This window comes from Phodopus roborovskii, unplaced genomic scaffold (genome assembly GCF_943737965.1).
Source record: "Phodopus roborovskii unplaced genomic scaffold, PHOROB, whole genome shotgun sequence".
Classification (NCBI taxonomy): Eukaryota; Metazoa; Chordata; class Mammalia; order Rodentia; family Cricetidae; genus Phodopus; species Phodopus roborovskii.
In genome coordinates this window covers 30,604,986-30,624,365 of record NW_026126470.1, presented here as the reverse complement: position 1 = coordinate 30,624,365, position 19,380 = coordinate 30,604,986, and the positions used below count along the sequence as shown (strand labels likewise).

At 50.5% G+C, this 19,380-nt stretch overlaps 1 protein-coding gene across 2 annotated transcripts in view; it reads left to right on the top strand.

The window, feature by feature from the left end:
• The first annotated feature begins 11,895 nt into the window (after positions 1-11,895).
• The window catches only part of Kcnj6 (potassium inwardly rectifying channel subfamily J member 6), a 62,917-nt gene continuing 55,432 nt past the window's right edge, over positions 11,896-19,380 (top strand). Inside the window, exon 1 of one of the 2 annotated variants that reach the window (XM_051191928.1) lies at positions 11,896-12,836. In XM_051191928.1, the coding sequence (XP_051047885.1) occupies positions 11,939-12,836 (898 nt within the window). In that variant the 5' untranslated portion in view covers positions 11,896-11,938. The remainder of the gene's footprint in view (positions 12,837-19,380) is intronic. The other variant, XM_051191929.1, reaches the window with a different exon arrangement.

The following is a 19,380-nucleotide window of genomic DNA, read 5'->3' as shown; positions in this document are numbered from 1 at the left end:
TGCTTCAGTGATGTGGGAATTCATGTGATCACAGAAATACCTTCGGGGTCTCAGCCCTTCACAGAGGAGGAGGTCACCTTTAATCTGTTCAGAAACGTGGACATTTGATCTGGACACAGCGTGATGTTAGGTAGGGGCGGCTGGGAGGCCGTGCTGGGACACAGTGAGTTTCTTGTAAAGTTGAGTCCGTCTCCTCGGAACAGAGAAGATGCCCCTGAGCTCCCTGTGTGCCAGGGCCTCTACTCTGGCCTGGCACAGGCAGAGCCACCCTCAGGTTCTAGAATCCTCAGTCACACAGCAACTTCTTCCCTCTCCCAAACCCAGTTCCTACCCCTATCGGAAGGGGAACAAACAGCAGAGGAGATGAATCCAGCTTTCCGCTCGCTCGCTCAGCTGAGTGACAGGCAGGGGTCTGTGGGGAGCGGGCCCTTTGCCTGAAACGGAATTCTGGCTACCTGCTGCTGGTCTGTGAGCTGGGAATACAAGCTGGGTATAACTGGAGCAAACCTAAACTGGTCTTGCGTGGAAAGCTGTCCAGGAAGGCGCCGCAAACCCCGCTCAGCCATGGAGAGAGAGCGCGTTCTGGAATCACCTCCCTTTACTCCCCATCCTCAGACCCCACTTGCAAGGGTGAGCCTCCCATGACCCTAGGTCAGGGAGCAGGGGCTCTCGGGAAGCATGTCTCCACTCTCGTCGCCCTCTAAGACCGGGACGCTGCCAGCCCCTCTTGGGGCTGTGACCAAACTGCTGAAAAGCAGGAAGGGCTATTGTGGCTCTCGGTCGGAGGAGACGCAGTCCGCAGTAGCTGGGCACGCCACATAAGCAGCCAGGAAGCAGAGCGGACAGGAAGCCAGACTCTAACCTCAAGCCCCCCCGTAAGCCACTTCCTCCAGTGAGGGCTCCACTTCCTACAGATTCTACAACCTTCCAGGACAGCGCCATCAGCAGAGACCCCAGTGCTAGACTATCCAGCCAGTGCTCACTGTGTGTGTCTAGAGTATGTGGCCTCGGTCCACAGATGGAAAGACGGAGGATGGGATGTCTGTCTCCGTCTCGGTGAGGAGCTGAGGCACCTTCTACAGACAGGGAGGGGCTGTTCTCTCTGAGGGCAGTTTTGACCTCCACTACACTTCCTCCCCATCTCTTGAGACCTTGCTGCTCGATAGAAAATTCCATTGCCATCGCCACTCCATCTTTTGGGGAAACCAGCTCTGGGCTTGGTGACCCCAGCAGCCACTCTGCTGCTTACAGCAAAAGTCTCCTAAAGCATCATGGCATCGCCATCTTCCCATGAGCATACCATGCAGGCCTTCAGTGTGTTCCGGGGGCCAATCCCAGGGCCTCTTCTCTTCAGATGCACACCCCAGCCTTCCATCCTGAGCCCTGCAGCCCGCAGAACCCTGTCCTTTTCAGGACCAGCCCTCCTCCCTCTCCTCCTCCCTCCCCCCCTCCTCCTTCTCTTCTTGCCCCTTCTTCTCATTCTGAGCCCTGTGTGATATCTCTCACATTTCTGTAAGCACACCCTGCACTTGGAAATATGTGCGTTGACTAAGCTGGTTCTAGCTGTGTAGCCCCACGCTGGGTACCAGATCTCAAGGCGCTGCCCTCCACACAGACCTATCAAGGATTAGAACAAACCCAAGAAACACATGAAGCTGCCAAGTTCAGGGTTCCTCACTTCAGTGATAGAGAAAAAAAAATCAATGTTCTTCTCATTGTTCAGACACACGAGTGTGTATGTATGCACACACACTCAGAAATACATATACTCACACTCAGGCACATGTATGTTTATATACATATACTCATTTGTGATAACATTCTCACACACAGGCACATATACGTACATATACACATACATGCACACAATTATACCACATAATTGTAACTTTCTCACACATATATACATTCATGCACATATATACATACATGCATATGCTCACATATACATACATCCTCATACATGCTCACCTATGCATACATTCTCACACGTGCAAACACATAACTCAGATATGCACACATCCTCACACATACCTAAATTCATATGCACACATTCTCTGCACACATGCACACATGTACAAACGTACTTCCTCTCACCTATCTTCAATGTCAGAACGGAAGGAATTGAGGCCACGTCCTGTCATTTCCACTAGACATAAGCTGCGTCAACTCAAGTCAACTCAAGCAAACACCTGAACCCTACACACCTCCCTCCTCACGTGGACAGCAGGTGAACCCTTCCTGTGGACTGGTGAGCCTTCCCGTGGACTGGTGGGCCCTACACGCCTCCCTCCTCACGTGGAAGGCACGTGAGCCCTTCCCGTGGACTGGTGAGCCTTCCCGTGGACTGGTGGGCCCTACACGCCTCCCTCCTCACGTGGAAGGCACGTGAGCCCTTCCCGTGGAATGCTGTGGAACAGACATTTGGTCAAGGTTGACTTTCTTCTTCCTTTATGAGGCCTTCACCCATGACTCGAGCCACTGCCGACAGGATTTTTTGATGTTCTAGAACATCCGTGGGCTCTCATCCACAGCGTAGAGAACAAGTTCTGTGTCACCAGGCCCCACTCTGAGTTTCCAGATGGGTCTTCCCATCTGTGTCTTAGACTGTTTCTGGGTTTCACACAATTTCCAGGGCAATGTTGGATTTATAAAAATAGTGACTATTCCATGTACGAATGGTTCCCCTCCTGGGACACAGATTCGAGAGTAATCGCCTCTGTGTGGTCAGATCCATATTTGGTAATTCGTTTATTTCTTGTGCTCACTCCTCAGTATAGGACTTTTGTTTTGGTTTTTGAGACAGGGACTTCTTACATACAGCCCAAGATGGCCAGGAACTCGCTGTGTACCCCGACGCCCCCAACAGAAGTCTACCTCAGCTCCCAAGTGCGGACACAGCAAGGGTGAATCCGGAGACAGGCGCAGAGGTAGACATGGTCTGAGCAGACACACACCAGGCAGGACAGGAGTCCCTTCGGGTCAGCCTGGCTTCCAGCCTGGGCCTCCACACACACAGTTGGGCCATTTAGTTCTTCCAGCATACCCGCAGGTGGGCATCCCACCTCTTCTGAAAGCCTATCGGTGCCAAGTGTCAGCCAGGATTCCCCAGGTCCTTGTATGTGCATACAGGCATGAGGGAGAGGCGGGGAGGGAGGGACAGAGGGGCAGAGAAGAAAGCCAGCAACAGCGTGGTCCCCAGGGAGAAGCCTGCAGCAAGCAGCCACCACTTCTGAGAACACAGGGAGGTGGTGATTCCACACTGCACACTCTGGATCCCAGGAAACTCTGCCTCCTGTTGCCTGGGGCCTTGCTTTCTGTGCGCTGAATAACAGAGAAAGAAGGGGATGTTAACTGAGGCCCACAGCGCTAGAACGGCTGCTAGCTTTTCCTAAGCCGCAATGAAAATGTCCGGCCAAAGGTGTCCTTCCCCGGAGCAGATCTGGGCCTGTGACGGGGTCAATAGCTTGGCTGACAAAGTAAACTCTGGGCTGCAGTCTCCTGGCTCCACTCAGCCAGGTAATGACAACTTGAGCAATCGAACATGTGATCCTGAGGGTCTCCCAGAGCTTCTGATGCCTGAGGTGACGTGCAAAGAAAAATCACTGGGCGTCCATCTCCTGTACCAGCCCAAGGTGAGCTGTCAAAGCCAGCCTGAGAACTAACCTTACAACAGGGTACTAGACAGTCTAAATTTATGTTTGCTTCGTGGCTCCCCCAAGCTAAGCTTCTAACAGGCCCCTTTGCCCTGTAGCGGCTGTCACACGCTCCAACCACGAAGACCTGTGACTTTAAACCTGAGCAACTGTCTAGACTTGTGATCGTTGTCGTCTGCAGAGGTCACCCGAGCTCACGGTGCAGAACACTCTTGAAAGGCATTTCACCTTCACACATCAGCCATGAAAGGACAGGAGACAAGCATTATCGCCAGACCCTGCAGCGTGAGATCCCAAGATAAGCATGCCAAGGGGAGATAAGCATCTGGGAAGGAGCTGACTAAGCCCAGGCAATGCCTGTAAACACAGCTCAGAGTAGCCACCTTTCCCTGGGTGTCTGAGTCAAGGGGGGGCGGTAGGTCTCTCTCCACACGACCCTCTCTTCATCTCCTTTACCCGATGCCCAGGGGCACCATAGCCTGGTTAGAAATCACAAAGTGCAGAGACAAATGGAAAGGGAAGAAGCCTGCCTTTGCCCTCTGTAGTGTCACAGAGCCTTACAATCCTTCCCTGGGTGAGACGGGAACCCACCTGACGACGATGCTTGCTTTCTCCGTTTGTTTTTCAGCACGGCTTCCCTTGTATCATGCGAAGCACGGGTTTTGTGCACGAGCATGTTCCTTTGTGTGTGCAGGCATGCATCAATGTCCACGTGACACGTGGAAACCAAAGGGCACTGCCAGGTGTTCCCCGGCGTGCTCTCCACGTTATGACCTGAGGCTTGGTGAGCCTGGAGATTACTGGCTCAGCTAGGCTGCCTGGCCCAAGGGATCACCCTGCCCCAACCTCCCCAGAGCTGAGAGCTGGGCTCCCAGGAAGGAACCACCATCCCCAGTTTTGTTTTGGTTTTCAAAGGAGTGTCAGGGATCTGACCTTGGGATGCTTGAATATCCATGACAAACTCCATACCGACTGAGCCATAAGTTCAGCCCCCTCATGCTCACCATTCCTAAGGCTGCCACTCAAGTGTGTCGCACTCTGTGCCACCAGGACCTTTCCACCTTCCCTAACATCCGCCATGCTGCTCTGTCTCTGAAGCCAGTGTTGCTGGGGACTGCGTCTGGTGCGATGGACCCATCCGTGTGTGTTCCCCTATGACCAATGCCTTTCAGTTTGCATGATATCCCCAAAGGCTCGTCCATGTGATGCCAGAATGCTCCTCCTCCTTGAGACCGAACGGCACCCACTGTGTATAGAGCCACGAACGATGAACCCCACCTTGGAATACTGAGATCAGCACAATGCCGCTGTGACACAGGGTATGGCTATGCAGGCCATGAAACGCACTCTTTAAAGAAAGCAGACATGAGGTTCCTTTAGCACAGCGTCCCAGGGAAACGTTTCCAGAGCCCCATCCCCCCACACCTCCGACCATCCCTGCCTCTCTGGCAGATGCTCACCTGCCTGGCTTCCCTGTGTGCCATGGCACTGCTTGATTTCAATACCCACAATTCACCTCTTATAACCACAAACCCACTTCCTGAAGGGCAGCTCTCCTTTTAGGCTCTGTCTGGTGAACATACCCAGGCACCTCCCATTCCTAGACACACATGGCGCAAATCCACGCTTACACACACAAGTCCCTCCTCTGACCGGCTCCCTTCCAGCTTCCTCTGCCTCTCATTACGCCATCTTCACCACCCACTTCGTCTGCCTCCCACTACAGCCTGGCTCAGAGCTGCCGCTCCACAGTTCCCTTGTGTTTGCTTCCTGGGAAGGCCACAACAGTGCCATGAACTGAGACATGTAATGTCACAGAAACCCATTTTCTCTGAGTCCTGGGGGCCCGAGTTCAAGTCGATGTATAAGCTGAGCCCTACTCTCTCTGCAAGCCAAGAGAGGGGGTTGGGTGTTCTTAGTATCGGCTCGTAGTAACGCCCTCACCAAGCGACCAGCTCTACACCTCTCTGGTGTGTATGAGATGTAGGTTCTGACCTAACCTAATCTACCTCATTTGTGCCTTAAGCTAATTAACCCCCCAAAGGCCCTTCACTGAGCAAGATCACATTTCCAGGGATGGAGCGGGGCGTAAATGTTGGGAAGACACTGCTCAACCCACACCAACCAGGCCCCATCTCAAAGTCCAATGAGTTGTCTTGGTATCTTATACAACAACACATGTCTGAAATGATAAATTCAGAACAAACATGACGTTTCCCACTGACATTTTTAAGTGAGATAAACATATTAAGGGGAGGATTTAAATATAGAAAAATTGAAAGAGAGAGTAAAAACACCCACACAAACCTACAGCTCAGAAATGGATCAAAATCCATATTTTGGAGAACGTTCTTCTATGTACATACAACACACGTCCACAAACACACGCGTGCTACTGTAAGAAGGCAACACAAGCAAAGTGGGCGCGTGTTTCTGATCCTGCCCCCCCTCAGCACTGTAGTGTGGGCTGCTGGCTGGGCCAGTGAACACAGGCTTACTGCTATCGGCCTGCTGCATGAGCCAGGGCCTGTGGCCAAGGCCAGAGGGTCATGCCTGCCATGCTGGCGGTGGAAAAAAAAAAACACATGGGAAAGCAAGACTAAGGAATGGTGACAGCGTTCTCCGAGGCAGCGGTGGTAACTTTAAATGTCGGTCACCTTGGAAATATGACCAGTGGCAGCCCCTAGAAGGCTTTCCCATTAGCTACAACCACATAGTAGATGCTACCTGCAATGGTGTGGTTAGTGTTAACAGACAATCGGGTTAATATACTCTTTGCTTGCTTTTTGAGATTTATTTTTATGTTTGTTGGGGTTTCGCCTACATGTATGTCTGTGCGAGGATGCTAGGTCCCCGGAACTGGACTTACAGACAGTTGTGAGATACCGTGTGGGGCTGGGAATTGAACCTGGGTCTCTGGAAGAGCAGCCGGTGCTCTTGATCTCTGAGCCATTTCTCCAGCCCCCTCCCCCGTTTGCTTTTTTTTTTTTTTAATGTCATTTTATTTGCATTGCTTTTATTTCACTGTGGTTGACCAGTGACTTTCTAGATCTGTGTATTTCTTCTCTAAGAAACGCCTTATCCATTTTTCCAGATGTGCTTTCATATTGTTATATTTTTTAACAGGCATTTAAATTTTTATGTCGTAAAAAATATCAGTCCTTTAACGTAGCTCCCGGACTCCTAACGTGGCTTTAAAGGGGGCTTCTCATCTCTGGGTGCGACTTATAAAAAAACATCTTCTGCCCTCATTGCCGTAGTTTCGTATTTTGCATTCAAATCCTGGATCCATCTAGAATTCACCTTGATATAAAAAGGAGGAGGGATCTCTTCCCAGTCCAGGCGGGCCATTGCTATCCCCAGCACGTGCTGGGTGGACCCCCTGAATGCTGTTTGCGGGCCCTGGATCTGTACTGCGGTACCCACCCAGCTTCCTGCCAAGGCTCTCACAGCCCTGGCTCAGCCCCTGCTCTGCTCAGCCATCTCTCCAGCTCCATGTTCAACTATTTGAGCAGCTGACATACTGTCTCCCGTGGGGGCTTCAGGCTCTGGCGTTCCTTCCTACCAGCAAAGTAACCAGGTCCCAGTTCCTCCACATCTCACTAATACTCGCAATTTTCCATTTTCTCCTTGTTTTATAATGGCCCCTGCAATGTGCATGAATTGGTATCTAATTATGGTTTTGATCTGCATTTTTCTAAACGCCTAGCAATGCTGACTGTAGCTCACTGGCCGCTTGTGTATCTTCTTCAGAAAACGGTCTCCAGGGCTTTGCCCATTTCCGAATGGGTTGGCTCTGTAGGAGTTTCCTTGCATCTCCTAGCTACTAACGTCCTGTGGAATGCATGGTTGGAACGCCTCCTCTACCATTCTACGGGGTGTCTATATTCTCATCTAGCAAGGCATGTTCAACAGAAAAGGAACCCAAATTCCCACACGCTGAGGTCACTGCCTGGACTACAGAAGCAGGGCCAACCCGGTGGGAACAGCGTGCCCACCCTCTCCTGATCCTCGCTGTAAGAGTCCTCAAGAGTCCTCCCGCATACACACAGGTGTCCTCCACCTGCGCCCAATCAGCCAATCACAGCAAGTTCCTATAGGCCCACCCCTCGGCAGCAGGAAGCTGAGAGATCATGTTTCACCCACACAGAGGAATCCCGGAGAGAAAAGAGGAAGTGAAGTCAGACTATACAAACTCCAACTCCACCCTTTCCCCACTGCAAAACTGTACCTCCTAAGGGTCCCAACACCTAGGAACCAAGTGTTCGAACACATGGGCCTGTGGGGACATTCCCCATTCAAATTGCCACGGCTCGTAAGATGTCCTTTGCGTCCTGGGCTGTGCAAAGATGCAGAAGAAAGAATCCCCAAGCCAGCCGCGGCCTGCACAGCCACGCAGCTTGGAACGCTCTAGAAATGTCACCCAGGTCGTCCCTCAAATTCACACGTGCCTGGCAGGGTTGCAGGAAGGCACTGCTAAATGACACCAATGACCCCTGTATCCCCCGCCCCGTAAGAAAAGGTAAAGGTAAAACAGGGGGCCATGCCTACTGTTAAAAACCCTGGTCCTGAAAGTCATGCCCCACTCAGGATGGGGTATGACTCTGTCACTGAGGCCACCTGGGCAGTCACAGACACGGAAACGAAGCCAAGCCATGTACTACCCCAGCTAGAGCTGTCTGACTCAAGCCAGAAGGAGGCAGCGCTGAGCACAGGCAGCCAGACTGTCAGTACAGAGCCCAGGAAGCCTTCATGGAGCTGGGGGTGAGGGATGCAGTGTTCGGTCTTTATCAAGGAATTATAGACATGATTTTAAACAGTTTCTGTTTCCTCTGACACACAAACATCCTAGCCTCGTTCTCGGTGGACGCTGAGTGGTAGCCTCAACCAAGACATTTGTCATTTTGTCAGCAGATCTGTGCACAGGGCACGGTAGAGTCTGGTCAGAGATCACAGAATTCAAGCCTCTTGTCCCAATTCTGCTACACATCGGGTAGGGTATCTGCAGCATCTAAAGGGGATTTGAAAGTTCCTGAGACGGCACCAAGGCCACTTTTACCAGGAGCCAACCTTTGAGGTGGTATCAAAAAGAAGGGCTCAGCATGATCTCCCAAGAGAGTGGGAATCTGCTGGGTGGCTTTGGGTCTTCATCCAGTAGCCGTAGCTTCTTGTCTTGTTGGTCTCTTGCCCTCTCTCAGATCCCACATGTTTGAGCTTGGCCTTGGCCTAGACGTGAAGGGTCCCCACTCGGTAAACACCCTAGTCTGTGATCTAGTGTGTATGGCAAGGGTGTTGAGTGTACAGACAGGGCATCAGAGGAAAATGCACACTGAGCTTCCGATGGCGGTGATGGTTAATACGGTCATGGTGACAGGATCTAGAACGAGAGAGAAGCCTCTGGAATTTCTGAACTTGGTTAACTGGGACAGAAACGTCCACCCTAAATCTGGATACCACCACCACCTCACGGGTGCAAGAGAGCATCCAGCATGAGACTCCGTAAAAGAGAGAGAGGAGCTAATGCAGCACCCACCTCCCTGTCCCCTGGGGACGGTGTAATCAGCTTCTGCAGGCTCCCACCGCCATGCCTTCCCCACCATGATGGACTGTACGCTCAAACTGTGAGCCAAAACCCTTCCTCCCTTGAGCCGCTTTTACGGGATGTTTTGTCCCTGTGGTGCAAAAAAAAAAAATAATTAAAACAGAAGGCAACAAGCTGAGCACCACAGTTTGTCTGTCTCTGGTCACCTTACTGTGACCTGTACCCTTCTGGTCCTCATCCCAAGGAGCCAGAAGACAACCTCAGAGCATCATCGGCTCTCCTTTCGGAGAGGTTCCTTCCTTGGTGATGAAGTCCTGGGCAAAGCCACCAAGGCAAAACACAGGGGCGGCAGCTTCCGTAGAGGACCTGACTCCACCCACACATCAAAGTATAAACTACCCAGGAGATTGCTTAGAGGTAGCTAAAGTTGCAAACCCTCTCCTTCTACTTCAGGACTCAGAGAAATAGAGATTCAGGGTGGCCACACATCACACAGCTTGCCAGTGGTCCAGACCAGTACGCTCCGACCTGCTGGACTCTCTTTGAGCTTGCAGACAAAGTCTTCCCAGACTGCCTTGGTTTGACCTCAGTAATCATCCAAATGGAGCTCTGTTTAGCGGTCACTGAGGAAAGATGATAAAAAAAAAATAGCTCAGGGGAAACTGCTCAGGACAGAGAACACATCCTCCTGTATAAAGGCGTTAGCAGGGGACAGGTGTGGGACTTTCCACACACACATCTCACCCACCTGCGGCCCCTCCCTACTTCTCCACTCCAGCCCCTGAGTCGATTCTTGCTTGCAAATTGAAGTCTCATTGAAACCAATGGTCTAAAGGACAAAGCTGCCAGATCACACAGTAGGCTCTACAGATTGGGTGCTCCCTTGGGTAGGAATCGAAAACCAGATCAACGCAATTGATTTTAAAGGCAACTAACCAAACACAAACAAGGTTGATTCATAAGTTAGGAGGATACCATGCACGTGCCAGCCCTGGATGTTTTCCCATCTAGATGAGTGACAGTTTCTCCCTAGGCCTTGAACCAAGAGGAAAACTCAGCCGCTACCGAGCAAATGCCTAGCTCAACTAAAGGACCAGAGTGAAAGCCTGAGGGGAAGAAACTGCTCATAAAACTTTCAGCAGCTCTGAAATCACTGGCTAAACAAGTCATTGCAGATAGAGGTTTCTATGCATTTAATAGCAGGGCCCTTTCTAAAATTCCCTTTGCACTCGACAACTAAGAGAGCCCTCCTAACACGCTGCTAACTGGTACATTCTTCACAAAGGCCGTCAGAAAGAAATAGCTCCACGTGCCAAGGTACAGATGCTCGAAGCCGAAGCAGAAAGCGAACCAAATGTGTGAGTACACAGACAGGGAACATTTATTTCTCCACGCTTCTTTTTTAACCTTGGCATCGAACCAACCATCAAAGTAGAAGGCGTGCACCCTTCTCAGGAAAGTGTTTAAGCCCTGAGATTTGAGCAGGACTCTAAAGAACCTGCTCAGAACTCCTGCCCCGGGTACCAAGAGCAGTAAAGAAGCAGTCTGTTACAACGGGAAGCTTAATGACAGGCCATGTAGGCCCATGTCACCTGTGAGGGCCTATTTCCTCTTGTAACAACCCTGTAGGTTGGTGCAATGGGAATTTTGCAAATGGAGAAATTTAAGATGTGAATTCGAATGGTGTGTTTGCCAGTTCAAGCTGCTGTAACCAACAGTAGATATTCGATGTCTTACTCTTCTGTTGTGGAGGCTGGAAGCCCCAAGCTCAAGCTGTCTGCAGGGCTTGATTCTGGAAATCTTTCCCCCCCTCTCTGTTCCCCCCTCCCTCTCTCTGAGGCCTCCCACTTATCCACGTGCAACCCAGTGTCTCATCTTCTGAAGACATGGGTTGTATTAGACCGGGCCCTATTGAACCTGTAGCCATCTCCTCGAAGGCTTGTATCCATAGCTTTTCTTGTCATTGTAGCAGAGCACACCTGATGAAGGGTAACTTAAGGCAGGAAGTTTCTTTTTGGCTCGGAGTTTGAATGTGCGGTAGCAGGAGTCGCCGCATCCCAGGAGGAGACAAATGGTACCACTTTCTTCCCCTTCCTCCCTTTTACTCAGTGTGGGTCTCAGTCAGTGATGATGGTGCCTGCACTCAGGGCGGATCTCAGCTCCTCCGTTGAATCTTTCTGGAAACATCCTCGTAGGCATACCCAGAGATGTGTTTCCATGGTAATTCTAACAATCAGAGGCTCCAGTCCCTCAATGCAGTCATATTGAAGGTTTGGGCTTCACCTATGTGTCTGGGGGCATCACCGTTGGGTTCGTAAAAGCAGGTGGGCAGAGCCAGGGCTGTATGGATCCCAAGACACCTTCTATAAAAGCCTGCTGGCTTTCCCACGCTTCGACATCTTAGGGAGGGTCAGGAGACATCCCACCATGGGCTCAGTGGGAGCTCCTGGCAGAGAGCCAGTTAATGTCACAGCACTGACACTCATGGTGTGCTGCGTGGCAAAGGACTTGTGTGCGCTAGGTCACCCGAGGACCTGTCCATGAGGGGCTAGGTGAAAACGGCTCCTTTAACCTAGTTTGTGAGTACAAGAGAAGTATGTAGGTTTCCTGCCAGCCATAGGCGCTGTGTGATTACATCAGAAAAAAAGAAAAAAAAAAAAAAAGCCAGCATTTCAGCGTTTCATTTGATCTCTCTTTTCTCTCCTTCAAACTGCCAGCGAATGTCCTGGAAGGCGATTCCATGGACCAGGATGTGGAAAGCCCCGTGGCCATTCACCAGCCAAAGTTGCCTAAGCAGGCCAGGGACGACCTGCCGAGACACATCAGCCGCGACAGGACGAAAAGGAAAACCCAGAGGTATGTGAGGAAGGACGGAAAGTGTAATGTCCACCACGGCAATGTGAGGGAGACCTACCGGTACCTGACGGACATCTTCACCACTCTCGTGGACCTCAAGTGGAGGTTCAACCTGTTGATCTTCGTCATGGTCTACACGGTGACGTGGCTCTTCTTTGGGATGATCTGGTGGCTAATTGCATACATCCGGGGAGATATGGACCACACGGAGGACCCCTCCTGGACCCCCTGTGTCACCAACCTCAATGGGTTTGTCTCTGCTTTTTTATTCTCGATAGAGACAGAAACCACCATCGGTTACGGCTACCGAGTCATCACGGACAAATGCCCCGAGGGGATTATTCTCCTCTTAATCCAGTCTGTGCTGGGGTCCATTGTCAATGCGTTCATGGTAGGGTGTATGTTTGTGAAAATATCCCAACCCAAGAAGAGGGCAGAGACCTTGGTCTTCTCCACACACGCAGTCATCTCCATGCGGGACGGGAAACTGTGCCTGATGTTCCGGGTTGGGGACCTGAGGAACTCCCACATCGTGGAAGCTTCCATCAGAGCTAAGTTGATCAAGTCCAAACAGACGTCGGAGGGGGAGTTCATCCCCCTCAACCAGACGGATATCAACGTAGGCTACTACACCGGGGACGACCGTCTCTTTCTAGTGTCACCGTTGATTATTAGCCATGAAATTAACCAACAGAGTCCCTTCTGGGAGATCTCCAAAGCCCAGCTACCCAAAGAGGAACTGGAGATTGTGGTCATCCTGGAGGGGATGGTGGAAGCCACAGGTAAGATGGGTTCCATCCTGTTAGAAATGCATTCAGCTGAAACTCTTGGGTGCGAAATGCTGTGCCTATGCGTCCTATAACCTTAAGTGCATGCCCTGAGACACCTACCACGTTATTTTACTTTTCATGCTCTCGGTTTTACAATGTGTTCCTCTTACTTTACCAGTAGGAGCATTATGCCTGAGTGTGTGTGTGTGTGTGTGTGTGTGTGTACACCATGCACATGCCTGATACCCATGGAGGCAATAAGAGAACACCAAGTTCCCTATAACTGGAGTTACCAAAGAGGTGTGAGGTAGCATGTAGGCTCTGGGAAACTGAACCAGGGTCCTCCGCAGGAGCAGCCAGTGCTCCTAAGTGCTGGGCCATCTCTCCAGCCCTCATCTGCTTTATTTAGGGCCATGTAGAAAGCAAATTAATGATGTTTTAATGTATTTCCAATTTCTAAATACTTAATGAAATTAGATTTTGATCCGAGTCAGAAGCTTGTTTTGCATGGTTTTAGAGCTTTTCTCATTTAAGTATTTACAGCTATTTGTTGGCAAGCCAGAGGGGAAGAGTTAGACCTTTCAACAACAACAACAACAAATAGAAAGCCAGGAGAAAATGGCCCCTCCTTTGGCCATCATTTGTAAAACCCATAGAATTGCTATTTTTCCCTTTGTGTTAAGTGTGTCTCCACACATTTGACCTACCCAGCCCTGAGCAGGACACCACACCAAGGAACTAAAGATTTGTTCCTCATAACCCTACAGCCTTTTCTTGGTCAGTGCTAGTCATGTGTTGGAAGAGAGGTGGCCTGTTCTCGGGGTTTGGAAAACTCTGCTTCCACGCATCTTTGCTCACACACATTCTGAGAGCAAAGTGGGTTGTGCCCATCATGTGCTACAAGTCAAAAGCCTGAGCAGAGCCTCGGATCCCCCAGAAGTGTATCAATCCAATGCCATTCACCAGGTCCCCGGTTCTGAGTCCTTGCTACATAGGCTGGGCCACACACACACACACACACACACACACACACACACACTTTTACACAATCTGCCCTGTGTTCGGAAGCCTCCAGCTAGGTTGGTCGGTGTTGTGGGAAAATGTGTACTCTGTGAGTTGGGCTAAGTATTCAATAAGCTGGCAACCCCCAGTCCCTTGCTTCTGTGTCCTGTCGTCCTGCACCAACGGTTGGCAACGTCACAATTCCTACCAAGTAGTTCTTACTGGGGAGAGGGAAACTTTTCCAATAGGTTTTTACATTTCAGCAAGCTGAAAACGTCTCTGGTCCAGCACTTCCCTTCCCATGGAGCAAAAGGATTTCTATACATTAACAGTATACACTTGGCTTTCTGTGTCTAAGTAACCCATAACCACGAATTCCACCATCCATGGATCCAACACATTTTTTAAAGCATCTGGTACTGAATGCCTTTCTGTTTCTTGCCATTATTTCCTAAATAATGCAGTATAAATATTTACGTAACATTTGCATTGTAGTAGGTATTATAAGCAATGTAAAGCGTGTGGGTGAGCAGAGTCTATGCAAACGCAACTGTTTTGTAAGAGGGACTTGACATTTGAAGATCTGGGTACCTTCGCGAAGTCCTGGGATCAATGCCCTCTGGAAATGAGGCACAGCTTTGAGTTTCTCTCTCGTCTATGGAGCCAGGCCTATATGTTTGGTGTGTAAAATGGGGTGAGGAGTTGACTCTCTCATAGGGGAGCAGCTCCAGCCAGCACTGGGATGCCAAAGATTGTTGTTTTCTCCTGAGTCCCAAGCTCTTGCTTCCTAAAAGACTTCAGGCTGTGAAACTCTTAACTAGGGTCTGCAGATAGCAGCAGGACTCTTGGCACCTTGGGCGTGTGAGTGGTTTTTTGCTTTTTGTTTTGTTTTGTTTTGTTCTCCTGATTGATTGGAGCAGTGGGGAAGGGGGAGGAGAAAGGGGAGGAGAGAGATGAGGAAGAGGAAAGAAAGAAAAAGGGGGAGAGGGAGGAGGGGGAGGAGGGAGGGGAGGAGGGAACAGAAGAGAGAGAAGATGAGGGAGAGAATGAAGTAGAGGAGGAGAAGGGGAGGAACAGGCCACTGAGGAGAGAAATGAGGGATGGTGTCCCTTACATGGGGGCCTCTGCCATGTTCACACAGACCTGAACGCCCCCTCCCTGGCGGAACACAGGGAGTCCCCAGTGGCGGCTTCTGCAGCAACAGCCTCCTGCTGCGTGCCCTGCCCATCCCAGCGGTTCCCTCCAGCTGGACAGACTTGAGGACAGTCCGTAGGGGAGTCTTTCCGTTCTGGTCTGGGTACAAGAGAACGCAAGCCTCCGGCCCTGATGCTAACCCATGTCCAACAACAGCAGCAGAGCTCTACATTCCCTCCAACCAAAGCCCAGCCTCAAAATATAAATGAATCTGAGCAAGAAAATCACATTTGCACTGCGCCTAGGGCAGACCTTGTCTCTCTGATGACAGCCTGTGTGGAACAAGACTATCCACAGCAAAAAACATCCCTTCTATGATAATTAACAGTGATAGTCGCCTAGGAGCACTCACGCCTTTCTGAGAGCTCTTAGCCATACCTGGGTAGTTGCCAGCAAAAAGAGTCAGACTCTCTACCACTCCTGAGAAAACACAATTGATTTTCTTTTTAAATATATTTTTAATGTATCATATATATTCTAAATATATTATGTAATAGATGTGTGCTTTATATGTATATTTACATATGTGTGTATGTGTGTGTGTATATATATATATATACACACATACACACATACACACATACACACACACACATACATAAACTCCTAACTTCTGGTTAGTAGAGAAAGCATATTCTAGAACATTCTGGGGGTGTTTGGAAGCTGGACGTACATGCCTTGATCCTTTCCACACCTGTTCTATACAGTTCAGTACCCACACCCCACATCCCCACCCCACCCCCACCGCCCAATAAGCGATCTCTGAAACTTCAGCATGCCACGTTCTTGGGAAATGAAGACCACAGCTGGGATTTACACTCAATAAAAGGTAGGAGAAAGGATTTCAATGTCTCAAAGCCACAGAGAAAGAAAGGCAGGCCAACTGGAGGGAGCAACTTGAGAGGGATCTGACTATTCGCTGGAGTGCAGGGCTGGAAGCCAGGAGCCCGAGCAACTTCTCTCAAAACTGGTCCCTGCTGGACCAGGGAGGCCCAGTGGTTAAGAGACCTGGCTGCTCTTCTAGAGGACCCAAGTTCAATTCCCAGCACCCACATGGTGGCCCACAACCGTCTGTAACTCCAGTTGCAGGGAACCCAACGCCGCCTTGCGGCCTCCAAGCGTACTGCACACATGTGATGCGTATCCATACATGCTGGGAGAAATAATAACTTTGAAAAACTTTTGAAAGCCATTGACAGTGGACAGCTGTGTCCAGGGGTCTGGATTCGTGAACCTGTATTAGCAGAATCACACTCCATCAGGGGTCAACATGCCCATCTTTTCTCTTATTTTTCCCTTTGAATTCTGTGCGTGCATACAATATAATCGTTGCCAATGCCCACTCTCCCACTCCAACTCCCGGATCAGCCCCTACCACAACCCCCTAACACTTTGTCTAACCTGCGCTAAACCCACTGGGGCATGGCCCTCCCCTACCCTCCAGTCACCATTAATTGCCAACAGCTCCTTAACCAGAGAAGGCTCCTGTGAGCCCCTCCCCCGTCGGGGCTGGACTGTTGAATGGCTCCACCCTGCGCAGACAACCACAGCAACCATGTAACAATCCAGAAGATACTGTTTCATAGCTGCCCTCCCTGACTTCTGGCTCCCACCCGCCTCTTCCAGATCATTCCAAATCTTACAGGGGAGGGTGTGATATGGACGTCTCATTTGTGGCAGAGCACACCACAGTCAGTTAATCTCTGCACTTGGACCACCCACACGCCCTTCCCATCATGCCCATCACAGGCCCCTGGGGGCCCGCCCTGACGAGAGCACGCTCTGGAGACATGAGTTTTCTTGCAGTGGCCTGAGCACCAATGTCCGGGGTCTGCTGGGAACTTGGCGTAGAACAGGCTACAGGGTTTGCACGGGCAGTGATTACTTTGTTGGAACCTTGTGTTTCAGCACCAGTTGCACTACAGACAGACTCCAGTTCCATCATAGAAAAAGAAATCGAGGGCCATGCATGGGTCGTGGCCCACTCACCTGTCACACTGCAGGCTCGGGGCTGGACCTCCAGCAGTATTTCAAACTGTGAGTGGTTGCACAGCCTGTAACCCAACGCTCTACAATGGAGGCAGAAGGACCAGACGTCCAAGGTCACCCACAGCTACCAGGTGAATCCCAGGCCAGCATTGGACACAGGAGAGAGGGATGGATGGAGAGAAAGGGAGGGAAGGAGGGAGAGAGGTAGAGAGAGAGAGAGAGAAAGAAAGGAAGGGGGAGGAAGAGAGGGAGGGGCGGAGGGAGAGAAAGGAGGGAGGGAGAGAGAGAAAGAGAGGAAGGAAGGGAGGGGAAGGGAAGGGAAGGGAAAGGAAGAGGAGGGAAGAAAGCCCCTTGTAGGCAGGGCACAAGCATTCTCTATTCTTAATGCCGTGAAGGGATCCCGATAGTCAGACTGACGCTGTGAAGACGGAACACACATTCCCCAAGGACTGTTTCGTCCTGGCCTGGTCCTGCCTTCAGTCAGAGGGGTGACTGTGTTGACCTCCCAGGAACCTTCCAGTCATGTGATTCTATTTTTGGACATAAATCAAACCCTGGAAAATTCTGGCATCAGCCACCCAGACACCCTAGAAGCTGTCTGTGTGTCATCTGCGAATATATTTTTGAAGGGGCCTTTATGTCCCCGACACATGGCAATTTTAGAGGTAGCGATGTTTACAGAAGGTTTCTTAGCTACGTAAACAAACACGCTCGGCAGCTGTGGCAAGTGTGCTCTGAAATAGTATCGCATTCATCCAGACTGATATTTATAGAGGGCAAATGGGCCCCGCAGCTGGATGACAGCCACCCTGCACTGGGCCCGGGGCCAACCGATGCCTCGCTGTAGCCTTTCTGATTGAACTCCCATATTTACCTCCGGCGATTATACATAGATAGCTATGACAGGCAGCCTGCCCCTACCCCAAGCGTGCCTCGGCGGCACAGATATCCACCAAGCCTCTTTGGCTTGGGCTTTACCCGTCTTATTCCGAAAACTCTGCAGCTGACACGAGGAAGACAGGCCAAATGCTTGGATCCCTGGGTGCCCGTCCTTCGGTTCTGATCGCTGTCCATTCGGAGCCGTACACGCCCAGTCTCATCCCCCCTTTCTCACACTCTTAGCGCTGCAAGGTTTCAACTGCAGATGTCTTAGTCCTTTTCCTTAAAAGATAAGGACTTTATTTTTAATGTATTGTGCTTTGAATGAATGAATGAATGAATGAATGAATGAATGATTGGGGCAGTGTCTGTGCCCCAGCGTAGGAGTGGAGATCAGAGGACAACTTGTGGGCAGGGGTTTCTCCTTCCACCGTGCAGCTCCCAGAGTATGGGATCCAGGTTATCAAGCTTGGTAGCAGACACCCTTCGCACTAAGCATCTCTCCGGTGCAGGGCTCTTTTTCTGTTTCTCCATGAGCGCTCGGGGCTCGGCCCAGGGCGACAAAGTGCTTTCCATGCAGGTGTGGAGACCTGTGTTGGGGTCCTCAGAACATACGTAAAGCTGGATGTGGTGGTGTGCATTGTAAACCCTAAAGTCACATGGGGGATGCGGGGAGACTTGCCTGAGTCTCAGGACCAGTTAGCCTAGCATATGCAGCAGAGAAAACAAGACAGGAGATGAGGACAAGCACAGACGTGCTGTTAATTCCTGTGCAGCTGGGTGAGGTCTCGAGGACATGCAACACAGGACCCTCCCGTGTCTTCGATTGCAAGGGTCGTGGTGATTAAAAATATTTGACTAAAAAAGTGCATCTGTACTGAATATATAGACTATTTGGGGCATCAGTACACACGATATAGTATATACATGCTATTTGTGTGCCACTGATATTATGTGATATTATAAGCCGTCTACAGACTATTTAAAGTGTGAGGAGATATGTGTACAGTTCTAGGCAAATTCTATACCAAGATATGTTTATATGTTATCATAGGGCTTCCATTGCTGTGAAGAGACTCCATGATCACGGCAACTCTCGTAAGGAAAACATGTAGTTGGTACAGCTTGCTTAAAGTCTCAGAGGTTGAGCCCGTTACCGTCATGGCAGGGAGGGTGGCGGGCGGGCAGGCAGCGTGGTGCTGGAGCTGAGACCCTTTGCACCTTGACAGGCAGGCAACAGGAAGTCCACTATGACACTGAGCTAAGCAAAAGACTGCAAAGCCCGCCCCCACAGTGACACACTTCCTCCAACAAGGCCATGCCTCCTAATTGTGCCACCCCCTTTGGGGGCCATTGTCTTTCTAACCAACACATGTTTCTGGGTCTCAGTCCCAAGAACTGTTTTTATTTGGCATCATCAAAATGCCAGTCCACTCTGAGAGGGGAGGATATGAGATTCAGAGTCTGAAGGGTAACAAGGTTAAGGGCTGGC